At 38.9% G+C, this 14,291-nt stretch overlaps 1 protein-coding gene across 1 annotated transcript in view; it reads right to left on the reverse strand.

Annotated features, from left to right (window-relative positions):
• The window catches only part of TMTC2 (transmembrane O-mannosyltransferase targeting cadherins 2), a 259,189-nt gene that overhangs the window by 154,577 nt on the left and 90,321 nt on the right, over positions 1-14,291 (reverse strand). Inside the window, exon 2 of the mRNA XM_052774546.1 lies at positions 2,254-2,824. Within this exon, the coding sequence (XP_052630506.1) occupies positions 2,254-2,824 (571 nt within the window). The remainder of the gene's footprint in view (positions 1-2,253; positions 2,825-14,291) is intronic.

Here is a 14,291-nt window from a genome sequence, read left to right on the forward strand (position 1 = left end):
TAGGTCAATGAAGATATTCCTGGCACCCCAAGCCCCGCAGAACAATATGTTCTTACAAAAATTTATGTAATTTGTGAATGATTTTTGTAAAACTTAAGTAAAAAAGAAGCCTTACTGAAGATAATTTATAACTGAAGCTCCCAGCTGAGCTCCTCATCACTGTAAATGAATGAACAGAGGCTTCCCTAGTATTGAGGTAAAACTTGGTCAGCAGCACTCAGCCTGTACAGATGTACAAGGAAAAGGTAGCCTAGTAACTTAGTGAATTATGAAATGCATTTCTGGCACATTAAGCAAAATATTCATATTTTTGTTCACTGTGGTCTCTCCCCATAAAATCCCCTCCAGCTAAAATCCAATCTCCATAAAGATTTGTAATCTACAAAGCACAAAATTATTATTTCTGTCATTACAGATGGAAAAAAATTGAGGTATTGACACTAGTTTACTGTCCAAGACAAGTCTGATGCTGGGTGGAAAAAAAAACAAACCACACCAAAAAACACACAAGCCAGGTGTCCAAATGTAGAGCTCCACACCTAAGAAGAAAGGCCTTGTGTTCAAAAAGTTAGGATGTGGAAGCTTGGATTTCACCTGTGTCACTAGGTCTTCTGGACCAATTTTACCCTGGCCCTGAAGCAGAAAGGGGGGGAAAAAGGGAATAAAAAGCTTTTCCCCATGAAAGCTCATCAGAAATGTCTGCAAAGGTTTTGGTTTTGAGCAATGAGTGGTTCGTAATAAAAAACTTCCTAGCTCCATGACTGTATCTTGGTCCTTGTAGACTGCAGTAAGGAAAGGCTGTGAGGAACGCTAGTTTAGATTTGGTGTGAAGTCACGCACAAGGCATTCAGAATGTTGTATGTGCCATAGGGATGTTTTTACCACTGTTTAATTCTATAGGATAGGCTAACACTTGAGTTATGAACCAAACTCCTTGAAATACTTCACAAAAATCTCATCCTGTATCTTTTAGAATAAAGCTTGCTGTTACAGATGCACTTTTTTAAACAAATTTAATTAGTTTACTGTTTGTTTCCACTCAGCATTAGGTGCACAATGTAACATACAGTATTTGGCTACTGACATCCAACAGAGGTCTTACATACTCCAATATACATGAGTAAAAATAAATAAATAAATAAATTTTTTTTCCCTTTTCAGTTTTGTCTGAAAAGAGCATGACAACTAAGTCAACATGTCACACCAGTTTAAGAGGGAGCTACCAGAGACTACTTGGTTTTTTGACTCTACTATTTTCCTTGTATACTACAGATATATATTCTATACAAACAGAAATCATCACTTCTTTATCAAAACCTACAATTTCTTTTCAATTCGAGTGAGAAATCAAAATTTTTAAATCACGGTGTTTGAGATAGATTGCAAAGCTGTATTTTGTTTTATTGCTTTTCTTGGTTATGTCTCAGTGAAAAATGTGACAACACATGTCCCTGTGAAACATTTTCCTTTTGTTAAGCCAGTATTTTTCTGAAGAAAGCCATTTCACTGAAAATAAAATTACATATACTCAGCTTACTCATTTGTACAGCAACTGATGTAAATGAGTCTTGATTTCGGCTGGCGTTTCTGGGTACCACTAAAATACATACGGTTCTGGGAAAGGGAAGTTAGGGGGTTTTGGTGGGCTTGTTTGTTTGTTAGCTTATTTTACTTGTTTGTTCTTGGGCAAGTTAAAAAGTGAGAAATATTTATTTTGTTAAGGCAATAATACATTTGACTCGTAGCTCCTACTAGGGGGAGAAAAAGTACATGCCAAAGGCATGCACCCAGGTCCTACGCATCTCCTTAAACTAGAACAATAAGAGCTCTATGTTTGCCTCAGGGATCCTGTAGATCATATCAGCTGCCGCACTTGCACGCCCGACCAAACTAAGCTGAGTTTGCAAGATACAAGAGGATAAGAGCATGAATGAATTCTTTGCAAAAGGCAGCCATATATCCAGTGCTCGATGGTAAACAGAATGAGGAGAGAGCTGCTGGAAGCAAGGAAAGCACTTGAAAAAAATACATCCCCAGCGTCAAGTAATAGCAATGGATAATAACACATTGTTTAAACAAAATGTAAAAACCCCATACTAAACTGCTTTAAATGTTCTTTCACCATTAGACATCTGTGCTTATTTTTGGGAGTTGACAAAACTACTAAGAGTTATTGTGTACTTGAAAACTCATTTAGCACCTGTTTAACAGTGATTGGTGCCTTACAAATAGCTTATGGGAAAGAAGACTCACCTTGTATAAAGCAGGAATGATCTGATGCATTTTCAGTCGATGAAATACAAAGATATCGTACACCGCTGAAATGGCCAGAACAGTCACTCCTTGCTCCTTCCACAGCATGCTGCATCCTGCACACAGCCCTGCTCCCAAGATCCAGCCCCAAGTACTTGGTGAGGAACCTCTGGTAGAGCAGTGTTTCACATAACACATCAGGGAAAGCAGAAAGAAGAGGCAGGCTCCAATGTCTGCCCTCCCTACGATCCCCGCTACGGCTTCCGTGTGGATCGGATGAGATGCAAACAGCAGGCCTGCTATCAAGGTCCAGTACCCGTCCCCAAACAGGATTCTGGAGAAGTTTGTGAAAAGGCCTGTGACTGCAGCATGTAACAGGACGTTTACAAGGTGGTAGCCCCATGGGTCCATCCCTCCGACAGCATGGTTAATGCGGAAGGAGAGTGTGCAGAGAGGTCTGTAGGACTTGTGGCTCCCACTGTGAGTGAGTAGTGTCCCCCAAAAGTCATTGTAGAAGATATGGGTCCACGGCGTCTCGGGCAGAAGGTCCTGGTTTGTCTTGATAGCTCGACTACAAAAGACAAATAAAAACTTCATTTCAACAGAAGGAAAAGGGTACAAATTAAAGGCTGCGAAAATGCAATCATACTGCTATGACAAGAAAGAATGGCACTGCTTTGGTGCTGCTTTAATTCAAGTTTTGAATTTTTACAGGAGATGTTAGAAAACTACGTATCTATTGACTTCCCGCTAAAGCAAAATTTCCATATAAATTGGCTTTTAAAACATTAGAAACAGATGTTACGCTGCTTCCATTAAATTAAAACACCCTTCAGTGACATTCTTCTGAGTCTAACCCAGGAGTAATCGGTTAAGATTTGATGAGTTATAATTAAAACGTAAAAGAAATATGAAAAACTGACAAACATTATTGTTGAAACAACAGATCCTCCAGTAATTCAGAACTAAAACCCCAACTGGCCTTTTATACTGAAATTTTAATTTAGATGTTGGAATGAATCTCATCGACATGGATGAACAATAAATACAGAAGTCAGTAGAAGCATGCAAATCTCTGGTGCTGTACGGGGCACTCCCACAACTGTCTTGTACATATTTTGACTGACAACATTTTCTGCTAACACCTTGCAGGAGGCAGACAGCAGAATATTTTACAGATTAAAATATACCTTCTCTTTAAATTTCTTATATTTACAATTGAGGAAAAACATTTTTAGGTTGTATTACCTTATGAATTCAAGTCTGTGTCAGCTTGATTGGAAAAAAAAATTCTGCAGCTTTCAGCATTTATGTTTCCAACCGCCCTGGCAAGGACTGGTGCCAGCCATTAGCAGTCCCCATGTCTAATTCGGTACTGTAAAAATCTGTCCCCTATAATGTTTGTACAAATCCAATCATTTGCATTTAAAATTTATGCTGTGGGAGAAGGTGTGAGACCTGGTTAGCGCAAAAAGATGACTAGAATTTAATTAGTTACTTGCCTTCATAACCAAAGTTGTATTTAAGCAATTCTTTAAAGACGCATTGTTGTTACTACTGAGCTTAACTCATTTAGTATTTTTTTTTTACTGGGGTAATTAAGAAACCAGCCAGCTCAAGACTCTTCTATTAAAAATATTAAACACGAGAGATGATTTATATCTAACGCTTTACTCATTCCCTCTTTCTGCCTTTCCAATAAATATCTTCCCATAATTAACAATTTTTCAACTCGGATGAAGAAGAAAAAAAAATGGTGAGAAAGTCAGGCCTGTGTTTGAAATGCACTGCTCTAATTCATACTCCAAGACTCCCCTCACATTCTCCACTCCCTTGGAACCTGTATCCAAATCCCATTTTTTTTATGGTATTAGTTTCAGGAATGTTGTCTTGCTCTGTAAAGAAAAATGCTCAAACACTGATATACTATGCCACAGAATCTCCATGCAAATACTCTAAATACCACGCAGCTCAGCATTTCCATTGTCCGGAGCACATTGCTGTAATGCTTTCAGACATGCTTCCTCTCAGCATGTCCTTTTGTCTCTAAGCATATGGAGGTTATGGAGAGGTCAGCCTTTAAAGATCTGATGATGCTTTCTAGAATACTTGAAAATTTTCATTTTGACTTCTGCTTATGCAGTGGATCAGGTTGCTTGTATTTGTTTTCCCAACCCCACACACATTTTTCTCATTTTAGTCCAGTCACAAAAGAACATTGGAAGAAAACAAGATCTTTGTTTTCACATTATTTATCTTGTCCTTCCGTATAGTCCTTTCCTGAAATCTAATTCCTCTGTTTGTGATTTCAGTTTGTAGTATCACTCTCAGAACTACTATGAGAAAACTAGGAATTCAGCAAGAATGAAGCAGGTGTTAGGCTAGAAAGAGTCCTTTCTCTGAGGAAAACATAGTATGTTAGACTACAGACTCCCAAGCGCTAAGAAAGGCTATCAGATGTCAGGATTTAGAGTTGAAACCCTGAACTGCAAAAGTGTTTTTTCTTGGGGAAACACTAAGAAAGTAAGTGGCAGTAATATTGCCAGCACAACTGCCCTCCCCTGAGGCAGAGCATTCTGCTACAAAGAGCCTAGATGGTGCCCAGGTCATTCCCAGGAAATGGCAGCTTTTATTATATCTTTTGCAAATGGGGCCATTTCCAACACCTGAAGACATGCAACGACTTTAAAAAAAAAAAAAAACAGAACTGCAGCTACCAGTACACATGTATAAAACAACTCCACACTATGATGCTACACTTGTTAAGAAAAGAGACCAACCAGCCCTCTCCCTCTAAGCCCTCCCTCCATCATTTTCATGCAGCACATATTCATATTGGACTATTCCCCATAAAAAGTAAACTGCTTTTCTCCAAATCATAAAGAAACCTATTACAAAGAAACCATTCTGGAGGCATTAATTCAGTCAAATTTTATTTACAGCCTTAGCAACAAATTTGGTGCAGCCCTGATCCTCTCCTGTTCAGTCCTATTCACAGTAAAAGTAAAAACAAAAAAAAAACCACAACAAAAAAAATCAAAAGGAAGCCTTGAAGATACAGTACTGATCATCCTGTATTTGGGTATGGATTTCAGCAGGCAATTCAGAAATACTCCTAGTTTCTCGTGCGTGTAAAGGCAACAGATTATAGTACCTGCCAGTCAGCATGAAAAATACGGAAGCTGCCAGTTCCAGCTTACTCAGTGGTTCAGTCAGGTCAAATGTTGTATTCTCTACAAGTCAGAATTTTAAATAAAGTTAAAACTTCTTTCCGTATGGTTATTTTTTTGCTAAATGTATGAAAGTAAAAGTAAAGAAAAAGTCTAGCTAATGCTTTGGGATATTAGAAAAGTCTAATACAAGAGCAAAGCTGGATGTCCTACAGCAAAGAAGCGAGTCTTGCATAGTTTACTTGCTGAACGTTCAACAACTACTCTGCTTCACATTATAAAATGTAAGAAAAAAGACACTTGGCCAACATTAGACTTGACTGCATAGGAGGATGCAGGAATACGAGCACCTAAGGTACTGGAGCCAGGCAGCTCTGTGTCATTTTGCCCTCAAAAGTAAAAGCAAACAAGGTCTCAGGAACTCTAAGGACAACACCCCGGACACCGTTACCGCAGGTCAGACAGAAACAGCCGGCGGGCTGAGTCCAGCCCAGGCGTAACCAGCCGGGGCTGTGCCCATCTGCATCCCCAGCCTGGCTGTCTAACAGCACTGGCAAGAAAAACATGAAGTGAAATGTTTCTCTCTGTGAAGGGGAGAGAAATACAAGCTCTGTATCTAATAAAACAAAAGTATAAAAATAAATAGTACTAAATTGCTCGTGTCAGGGCCCTGAGGGCACTAACAGGCCTTGACAGTCCTGACCCCCCCCCCCGTCCCCGGACTCCCCTCGCCCTGCCCACGGCCCAGGACCCCCCGTCAGCCCCCCGGGGCCGTCAGCCCCCCACCCAGCACACGGCAGCAGGGCCGCTCTCCAGCTCCCCACAGCCCGGCCCGGCCATGGGCCCCGCGGGGACAGGCCCACCCGTGGGCCCATCTCCCGGCCCGGCCTCAGACCCAGGGAGGTGCCTGATGCCCGGGCCTGGGGCAGCCCCCCGGCTGCCCTGCTCCTGGCTGGGGCAAGGCCCTGTTTTTCTTTAATTACTAAATTAACAAGCTGTTAACTCTGCTGCAGTATCAATGCTTAGTTGCCAATGTCAGCGGCAATTTTGAAAGCAGTCCCTCTTCGCGGCCTGGCAGGTGGCACTGACATGTCCTTTGTAAAGCCTCCCGTGCTGGCAGCCACCCGGGCTCTCCGCAGATAGAAAATAATATTAATTGCTGGCTCCGGGAAAGACTCTGGGATAAAGGAAACTACAAAATGCCTTATTAGCCTTGTCTTCTCCTTCACTCACAGTTTACCTTCAGGTTATGTCCCGCAGATTAGTCCAATCTTGCTAATGGGCATAACAAGAGGAACTCTCCAACTGCACTCATCACTCAAACAGAGCCGTAAACTCTGCTCTCGCTAAAAGGCAGCGGGGTCACCAGGGAAAGTCATTTTTCAAAGCTCCAACACAATTGGCATTTTTACTTTCAAGCAGCCTCAGATAAGGGTTGCAGACTCAGTCAGGGAACCTGTTTTCTTCAATTTTTAATGCCTGCCCACTTCACGCATCCCAGGAGAGCGGGATATCTTATTCAGTGTACAACAAATGGATAGGTTTGAGAGGGGGGAAAAAGAAATCAGAGTCAGCTATCAATTCTTCAGAAATGGAAGTCTGAAGACAGACAAAAGCTGTGAAGGCAAAATCATAATTTCTAATCCCCTCGAAAGAATCCTTCTGCTTCCTGCCATAAACCACTTATTTGCCTAGGTCAGTACACACCTTGAGTGCAATTCAGTAAGATTTTTTTCATCAAACCAAAAAATGCCAGAGATACAGCAGTTCACACATGCACATACACATTCATACACACACACACACAGAGAAGTCCCAGATGTTTTTAAAATTAACAGCTATATATGTCCTAAACTTGTGCACTAGTGCTAAACTGATCCAGGTGTTAACACCAGGGTAAAAAAACAGATGCAACATTCTAAAGTGATTTAACACGTTAAGCCTTATGTCCAGCTTCAATATTGCTAATGGTCCCCATATGCTGAAAACGAACATCAGCATTTGAAGTAAAGAACATATTTTAAAGAAAAAGGAGAACTCCCAAACGTGCACACAGGAAGCCATTGACCAGCCCTCTCACATACAAAACAGATAGGCAGTGATGGACTGGCAAGTCTCTGCTTGGAGGTTCTTTGTTGGTTTTCCTCAAGAACATTTTTGAATATTATTCGTTTACTTCTTTTTCATAAATACCAATGGAAAAGCACCCTGGAGTGTTTTTACAGTGGATCTTAACAAGTCATCCTAAGGATGTTTTCAAGATCATATGTTACTTCGGTAGACAATAAGCCTGAAAACACCACCAGAGTCTACTTTTTGGAGTACAAACAGCTTCACATCCCCAAAACATACAGCAGCTGAGTCAACCTTCCAAACTACTTACAAGCTATCTGTTAGGCAGGTGCATGGTCACAAAGCAGGCAAGTAGAGCTTGTCATAGTTTGGACAATTCTTGTACTTGCCCGCAGACTACAATATACATGTAGTCTGTATTGATAGGATAAAGAAAAATCAGAAAATACTATCTAGTATATAGAAGTGTCTTAAGAAAGTAATAAGCATAAGTACATAAAAACACATTCATTTAAACGTTTAGTTATAGACTCAAGGGAACTAGTTGCCATTCTGGTAGATTTCTGGCGGCAATTATGTCTTACTTGTTCCGTATTTAAGTTCATTCCTTCTCAACTGTTGTGAAAGTGGAATCTATCTACAAATCCAGCAGGCAGTAAAGTTTTATCCATGCCACTTCTCAAAAAAAGATATCTATATTGTATATCAACTAGGGACACCTGCAGGAGACCAAATTCTGTGCATCCTCTGGTTTTCAAGTTGCAGCTTTCAGTTTCTCTTAAGAACAAACTTTCTTGGGTGAATCTCTAAGGAAGAGCTAATAACTCAGCTGTTTTCAGATAGGAAATACTGGGTAACAACTAGTTAAGTGATATATAGGATCCTGAGTTGCTTGCTAGGCTCTGAGAATAGGACTATACATACCAAATAGATTGAAGGAAACACCAAGGTTCAAATCATATTTTAAATTAATTAAAGGAAAACCTAACATCACAAAAGGCAAATAAAGTCCTAGTAAACTACTACCTAGTTAATTTCTGCCAATAGTATGGTCCTTTTCTAACTACATAGAAATACCTGAATGCATCAAACTCAGCGCTCAAACACTGAACACAATATATATTTTTAATATAATATTCCTATCCTATGTAACTGCTAGTGAAAGCTATTAACCAAACATGTAGTTAATACAGGGCCTCAGAAGAATACATTAACAAATGATACTATTATTTATAGATTTCGGACTATTACTGCCCTACAGCAGTAATTTCATTGTCAACTTCAGTTTAGTACCAGAACAATCAGGAACGACAAGTAACAGGACTGTAAGTAGTGTTTTGCTCATAAAACTTTCTTGCATGAGACTTTCCTGAATTAGATACAAGCAGAGTGGAAAGATGGATGAGTGAGACAACTATAACTATACCCTCACGTGATTGCAACCACTGCCAAAAATGAAGACACAGAGAAAGGAACAAAAAAACCCTCCAGAAAACAAACAACAAAATCACAGAGAAAGGTTATGGTCTTGTACCACAATATAAAGACATACAGACTTTCTAAGATCTTCTAAGCTGCACAATGTCTTTTAAGGGAATTGATCTTTTAAAATAAGCAACATAAATTTGCAGAATGCAATGGGAGAAAAAAGACATCTAAGCAAGGTAACTTGTTCCTTGCTTATTTCCATAAATGACTATCAGCTGTGGTTTGACTTAGTCCACCAGTAGGCTATGATCCAGCAGCCCAACAGCTGCAGCCTTCTAGACTTCATACCTTTGCAACTGAAGACGCACGGTGTTACTCAGAAAAAGGAAGCGGTGGTAGTAGTTACATACAACACTGAATGCTGTTGGGCACTGCCTTAACTACACTGAAGTCTGCTGCACGTATTGATTTTCTTATTGACTAAAAGAGCTTTGAAAACTTTAAGTAACTACAGGTTCAAAACATTTTTGGTCACAGGAAGGCTGAGATGGCCTGAAAAAATCTTTTCCACCCGGAACATAAATATTTCAACAGCTAAGTATAAAGGCTTTGAACTGTATCTTTCTCCATAGTATAAGCCTTTTCATTTCTAAGTGTGTCCTCATATGCTGAAAGAATCTGGCCTTAATATTAACCCTAAGTGCACCTTACTCCCTCTCACTTTAAGCTTTAGTCTGGCATAACGAACACTAAAAGACAGACTATGTGAAATTTGAAACCCTAATTAATACCAACTGCCTGGCATAGCACTATCTGATTATTCATGCACAGGTAAAAAATGCACACTGGAGGGAAGTGAGAGAAGTCATTAATATTTTCTGATGCCGAACAATGGGATACCATCGGTTTCCTCTCAGGAGGGAGCAGATAAACAGAGGGAGAAGGGCTCCTGTCTTTGTGTCTGCTCCCTGAGTTTCTTCACCACGGCATGTACAGTAGGTCTGTGAAAAAACATTTACTGAAACAATACTTACATTCCTAATCTAGAAAATGCTTTCTGCTATTCTCACAGCTGTTTCATAAGCTAGCTTCTCTCACGATTACACCATACAACATGAAATTGCTAATTCTGTTACTCTAAGACTTCAAGACACTTCATATTTACCTGATAACATACTCTTTCAAATACACATTCAAAGTTATTCTTTAAAATATTCTTCAGTGCCAAACTACTGCCTGGCAATAACTCATGATTTGTTTATTTTATATATATATGTATATATAAAAAGTAACAGCTTCTGAAGCATGGTCAGAATTCATAGTTGGAACCTCTGCTCCCCTTTTCAAATCTATTTTAGATGATAAAAGTGGGCCCAGCAGGCCTTATTAGATTTACTGTTCTGCAGTAGAATATGGCACTATACTATTTCTCTTCCCTACTTTCCTTTGAAAAAATAAAACATAAATAATTTTTGCCATTTCACCATACAGCAACTCACAACAGTACAAAGACAGAAATTTTAAGGCTTGAGAATACAGTAGTTAAAGCAGACATGTTGAGTTTCTTAACCAAACTAATAGTATGGATATTAAACTACTTTTTTTGACAAGCCACTTTCTGAATATACATAAAGCCTTTCCAAGGCACACACATTTTAAGCCATTATCTGAAAATGAAGGCACACATACTGTAACACTACAGAATAGAGTTTATCAGTCATACATCAGTCCCATGACTATCTTCTTCTCTGTTCTTTTCAGTACATGGCAGACTATACTAAGAAAAAAAGCTCAGTAATTTAATTTTTGAAAAATTACCTTTTTTTTTTCCCATTCAATCTATTTTCTGACAGTATTTTGAGAAAGTTCGAGGAAATTGTACATAATTATGCCTTAACCCATGCCTCTTGTGAACTCTAAATTTAAAGCCTGAAAGAATGTTTAGGCAGCACTGACTTTTATTTTTAGTGAAGCATCGAAGAGAATACACAGGAACATGTACACATACAAATATAGAAATAATGAGTAGAGGAGAAACTACTGAACCACAATGTAATATACAGACATTCTCCTTTATATATAGGGGGGGGGGGGGGGGGGAGAAAAACATCAAGTTATTTTGTGTAAGTTCCTTTCTTCAAGCCTTTATTTAAGCACCAAAAAACCCCTTCATTAACCAAGGTCTGGTCTGAACTTAAAATTTTACTGGTTTAACTGAAAGGTGTTATTCAAAATCTATTTAGTGAAAACAATTTGGTGTATGCATATCCACAGAGAACAATTTAACCTTTATACTGGCTTTAGAACTCATACTGAAGAAATGTCCTTATTGGGGGAGGGGGAACAAAAAAACAGTCCCAGACCCAGGTATCATTGGTCATGTTCATGTTTTTCACTGTAAGAACCAAGTGATTCAGAGAGCAGGCAGACCCACCCCGGCTTTCATTATCCACAGAACTGGCAAGCACAGACCGCACCATGCTACAAACTATCAGCTGTGGAATTTGTGCCCAGCCAAAATTCTCCTGTCTCCAGAAAGTCTCCTCCTCCCTCCCTTCAGCCCCACCGTAACATGCATAAATGCATAAAACTAATGTTCTGACACACACCAACTGTACACCCCTCATTGCTTTTCCTACCCAAAGGATATCATGCTAACAGATTTGTGGGGTGGTTTTTTTTTTTTTAAATAATATTGTACAGAATAAGCATTTTCCATTTAGGTTAAGCATATTTTGGTATCTTACAAATATTTATGCTGAAGCCTTAAAAGACTATTTTGTATGGCAAGAAACCAGAACTCTTGGGTATCTTTTTCTTGTAGTATTGCCCATTTTTAATATAACTGCCCTCAGAATTTGCTCAATTATGTATATGAAAGATCACCCACAAATATATTAACTTGACACAATACAAAAGGTACCATTTTCAGACAGCAACTTCCAAATAAAGGGGTAAGTGAAAACGCAGTGCTCAAAATTTTTCTTTCCTGAAATCAGTCTGGTCTGAGGAATCAAACAGATGCCACGGGTCTTCAAAATCATTACTATCTTCCTAGTCTAGTTTACCAACTTCTCTGACATGCAGTCACAGGTGATTGTGGTCATAGCCCTGTTTATAGCTGGATGCTAAATAATATTGGGAGGGCAAGTGAATCCTCTCTGAGGATTAAAAAACTCTAATATATTCTGAGTCAGCTCCAAAGTCCAGCTACATAATCATGAACCAAAGATCAAACCATTTCAGTGAAACAGTCTGAGGAAACACACAAAACAAAGCAAGTTTAACTTGACGGAAAAAGCAGCAAGAAATGTTAACATATACTTGAGATAAAACCCAAGGCTTACATTTCTCTGTGATGACAGTTTACTCACCAGTGAAACAACCAAAATATTTAAAGTACTTTCTCAGAGGATTCCAAATTAAAAAATAGTGCAGCACTTTTCCTTCTCAGATTCCTATTAACCAAAATGCCTACAGAATATATAGAGGGGCTAAAATCTGGCTAGAAAGCATTTGTGATGGATGGAGTTAGACTGTATCCTCAGGCCTTGCCATAGACATGTCAGACAAATTCCTGGAAACATTTTTGTAATTTTTTTTTTCTTTAAGCAAAAAAAAAAAAAAATGGAACTTGCTACAGATATATGTCAAAACCAATTTTTATGAAAACTAAATTCTATCAAAAAGTAAAACAACTCAGATAATTAAAAACAATATTTGGTCCCACAAAGATGTGTAATGACTTCTAGTGAATAGAGTGACTGTTCAGCGTAGTCCTGGATGAATGAACTATGCTCTTTCCAGCTCTCCAACTTCTTCACAGGAGCACTGTGGGATACCCTTCACAAACATATTTTAATAGAGCAGACTGGCACCCACCCATTTGGAAGGTGTTGATCCTACTGAAAAAGGTTGAAATCAGTTTTACTGATTTATTTCATCTTTGCGCCTCAACAGCTTATCCAGATGCAGGGATCCACTAGAGTAAACCAAGTTTTGTGGCATGCCATAGCAATTGTGAAACACTAGAAATTGAAACCATAGCAGTGTTTAAAATAAATTTTATTTTCTCTTAATTCCTTGGTTAAAAGCACCCAGTTAGTAGGCAACCAGTTTGGGAGTGACATCGAAAGGACTAGTCACAGTTATTTTGTAAAAGAAAATATGGGCTTTATAGTTGCCATTATAAGCAAGTCCACACCAAGCACACTCTTGAGGATTTTACTGGATGCTGTCAAAGATTGAGCTAAAAAGCCAGGAAATGACAAATTAGTTGAATTATGTTATCAGAACGTGCAGGATCAAATTCTGATTTCTGCTACATTAGCGTTAATCCACATTAGTATCGGAATAACCTCCAATTTATGTCACTGAAACCAGTAGGGTTTTATAATCAACTGCAATTGGCATAAGCTTTTATAGCCTTTCAGTAGACTCTTTAGACTTTCAAGCATAAAAACAAAACAACCAGAAACCATTCCTTTTAATGTTTTAGGGCAGCAGTTGGGAGGCAGGCAGTAAGTAAAAAGGATCTCAGACAGCAATTCAGGTAAACTGAAGCCATTACCAGAATCACATACCTGATCAACCTTCCTGACGATACCATTACAGCTAAGTCAAGTCAAGCTGAACTACAAAAAGCAGCTAGAGTTGAACTGAAACAGTGCCAGATTTTCAAGTTTCTCCAATTCTATGCTAGCCAACCACTGGTACTTTTCTCCACTAGTGATTTGCGTACCATTTTATTTATTTTTTTTTAAGCAGCTTTAACTTTCCTAAGTATCCTTCTAAAAAATGAAGGTCTGAAGATCTACTGAAAGATCAAACCAATATTTAACTGATAGGCTTAACTTCCCTACTGTAACATTTAAGTCCAACCATCCTTGACAGCAGCACAAGGGAGGACTGCATTTTTCCTGGTAGCTAAGAAACCCAAGTGCCACAAAAGGTTATGGTATTTCATAACTCTGGCCTTTAGAAAACAACAGCTCTAAGTTCTGCCTAAAGAGACCTATAGAGGAAAGCTGATCAAACACAAAGCTTTACGAAAGCTTTAAAAAAGTGAACAGTTTGCTTCTTTCAGTAGTCTACATCAAGCACAGAAATGGTTTGGGGGGAAACAATTCATGTGTAATATTTTATTAAGACAGAAATTGTAAATCGTGTCTCAAACTTCCAGCACTGCTAATGGACAGTGATAATTTTGCCTTCTCTATTCAAAGGAGGACTGGTTGAGATCACAGTAAGAGGAAACTTCAAACATGGGGCAAAAAAAATCATGGGTAGATTAATAAACACATGCAACTCAGTGCTATGAAGGTGACCCAAACAAACCAGAGAACAGACTGCTGGAGAGGTCAGTCA

This window comes from Harpia harpyja, chromosome 23 (assembly GCF_026419915.1).
Source record: "Harpia harpyja isolate bHarHar1 chromosome 23, bHarHar1 primary haplotype, whole genome shotgun sequence".
In the NCBI taxonomy this organism is placed as follows: Eukaryota; Metazoa; Chordata; class Aves; order Accipitriformes; family Accipitridae; genus Harpia; species Harpia harpyja.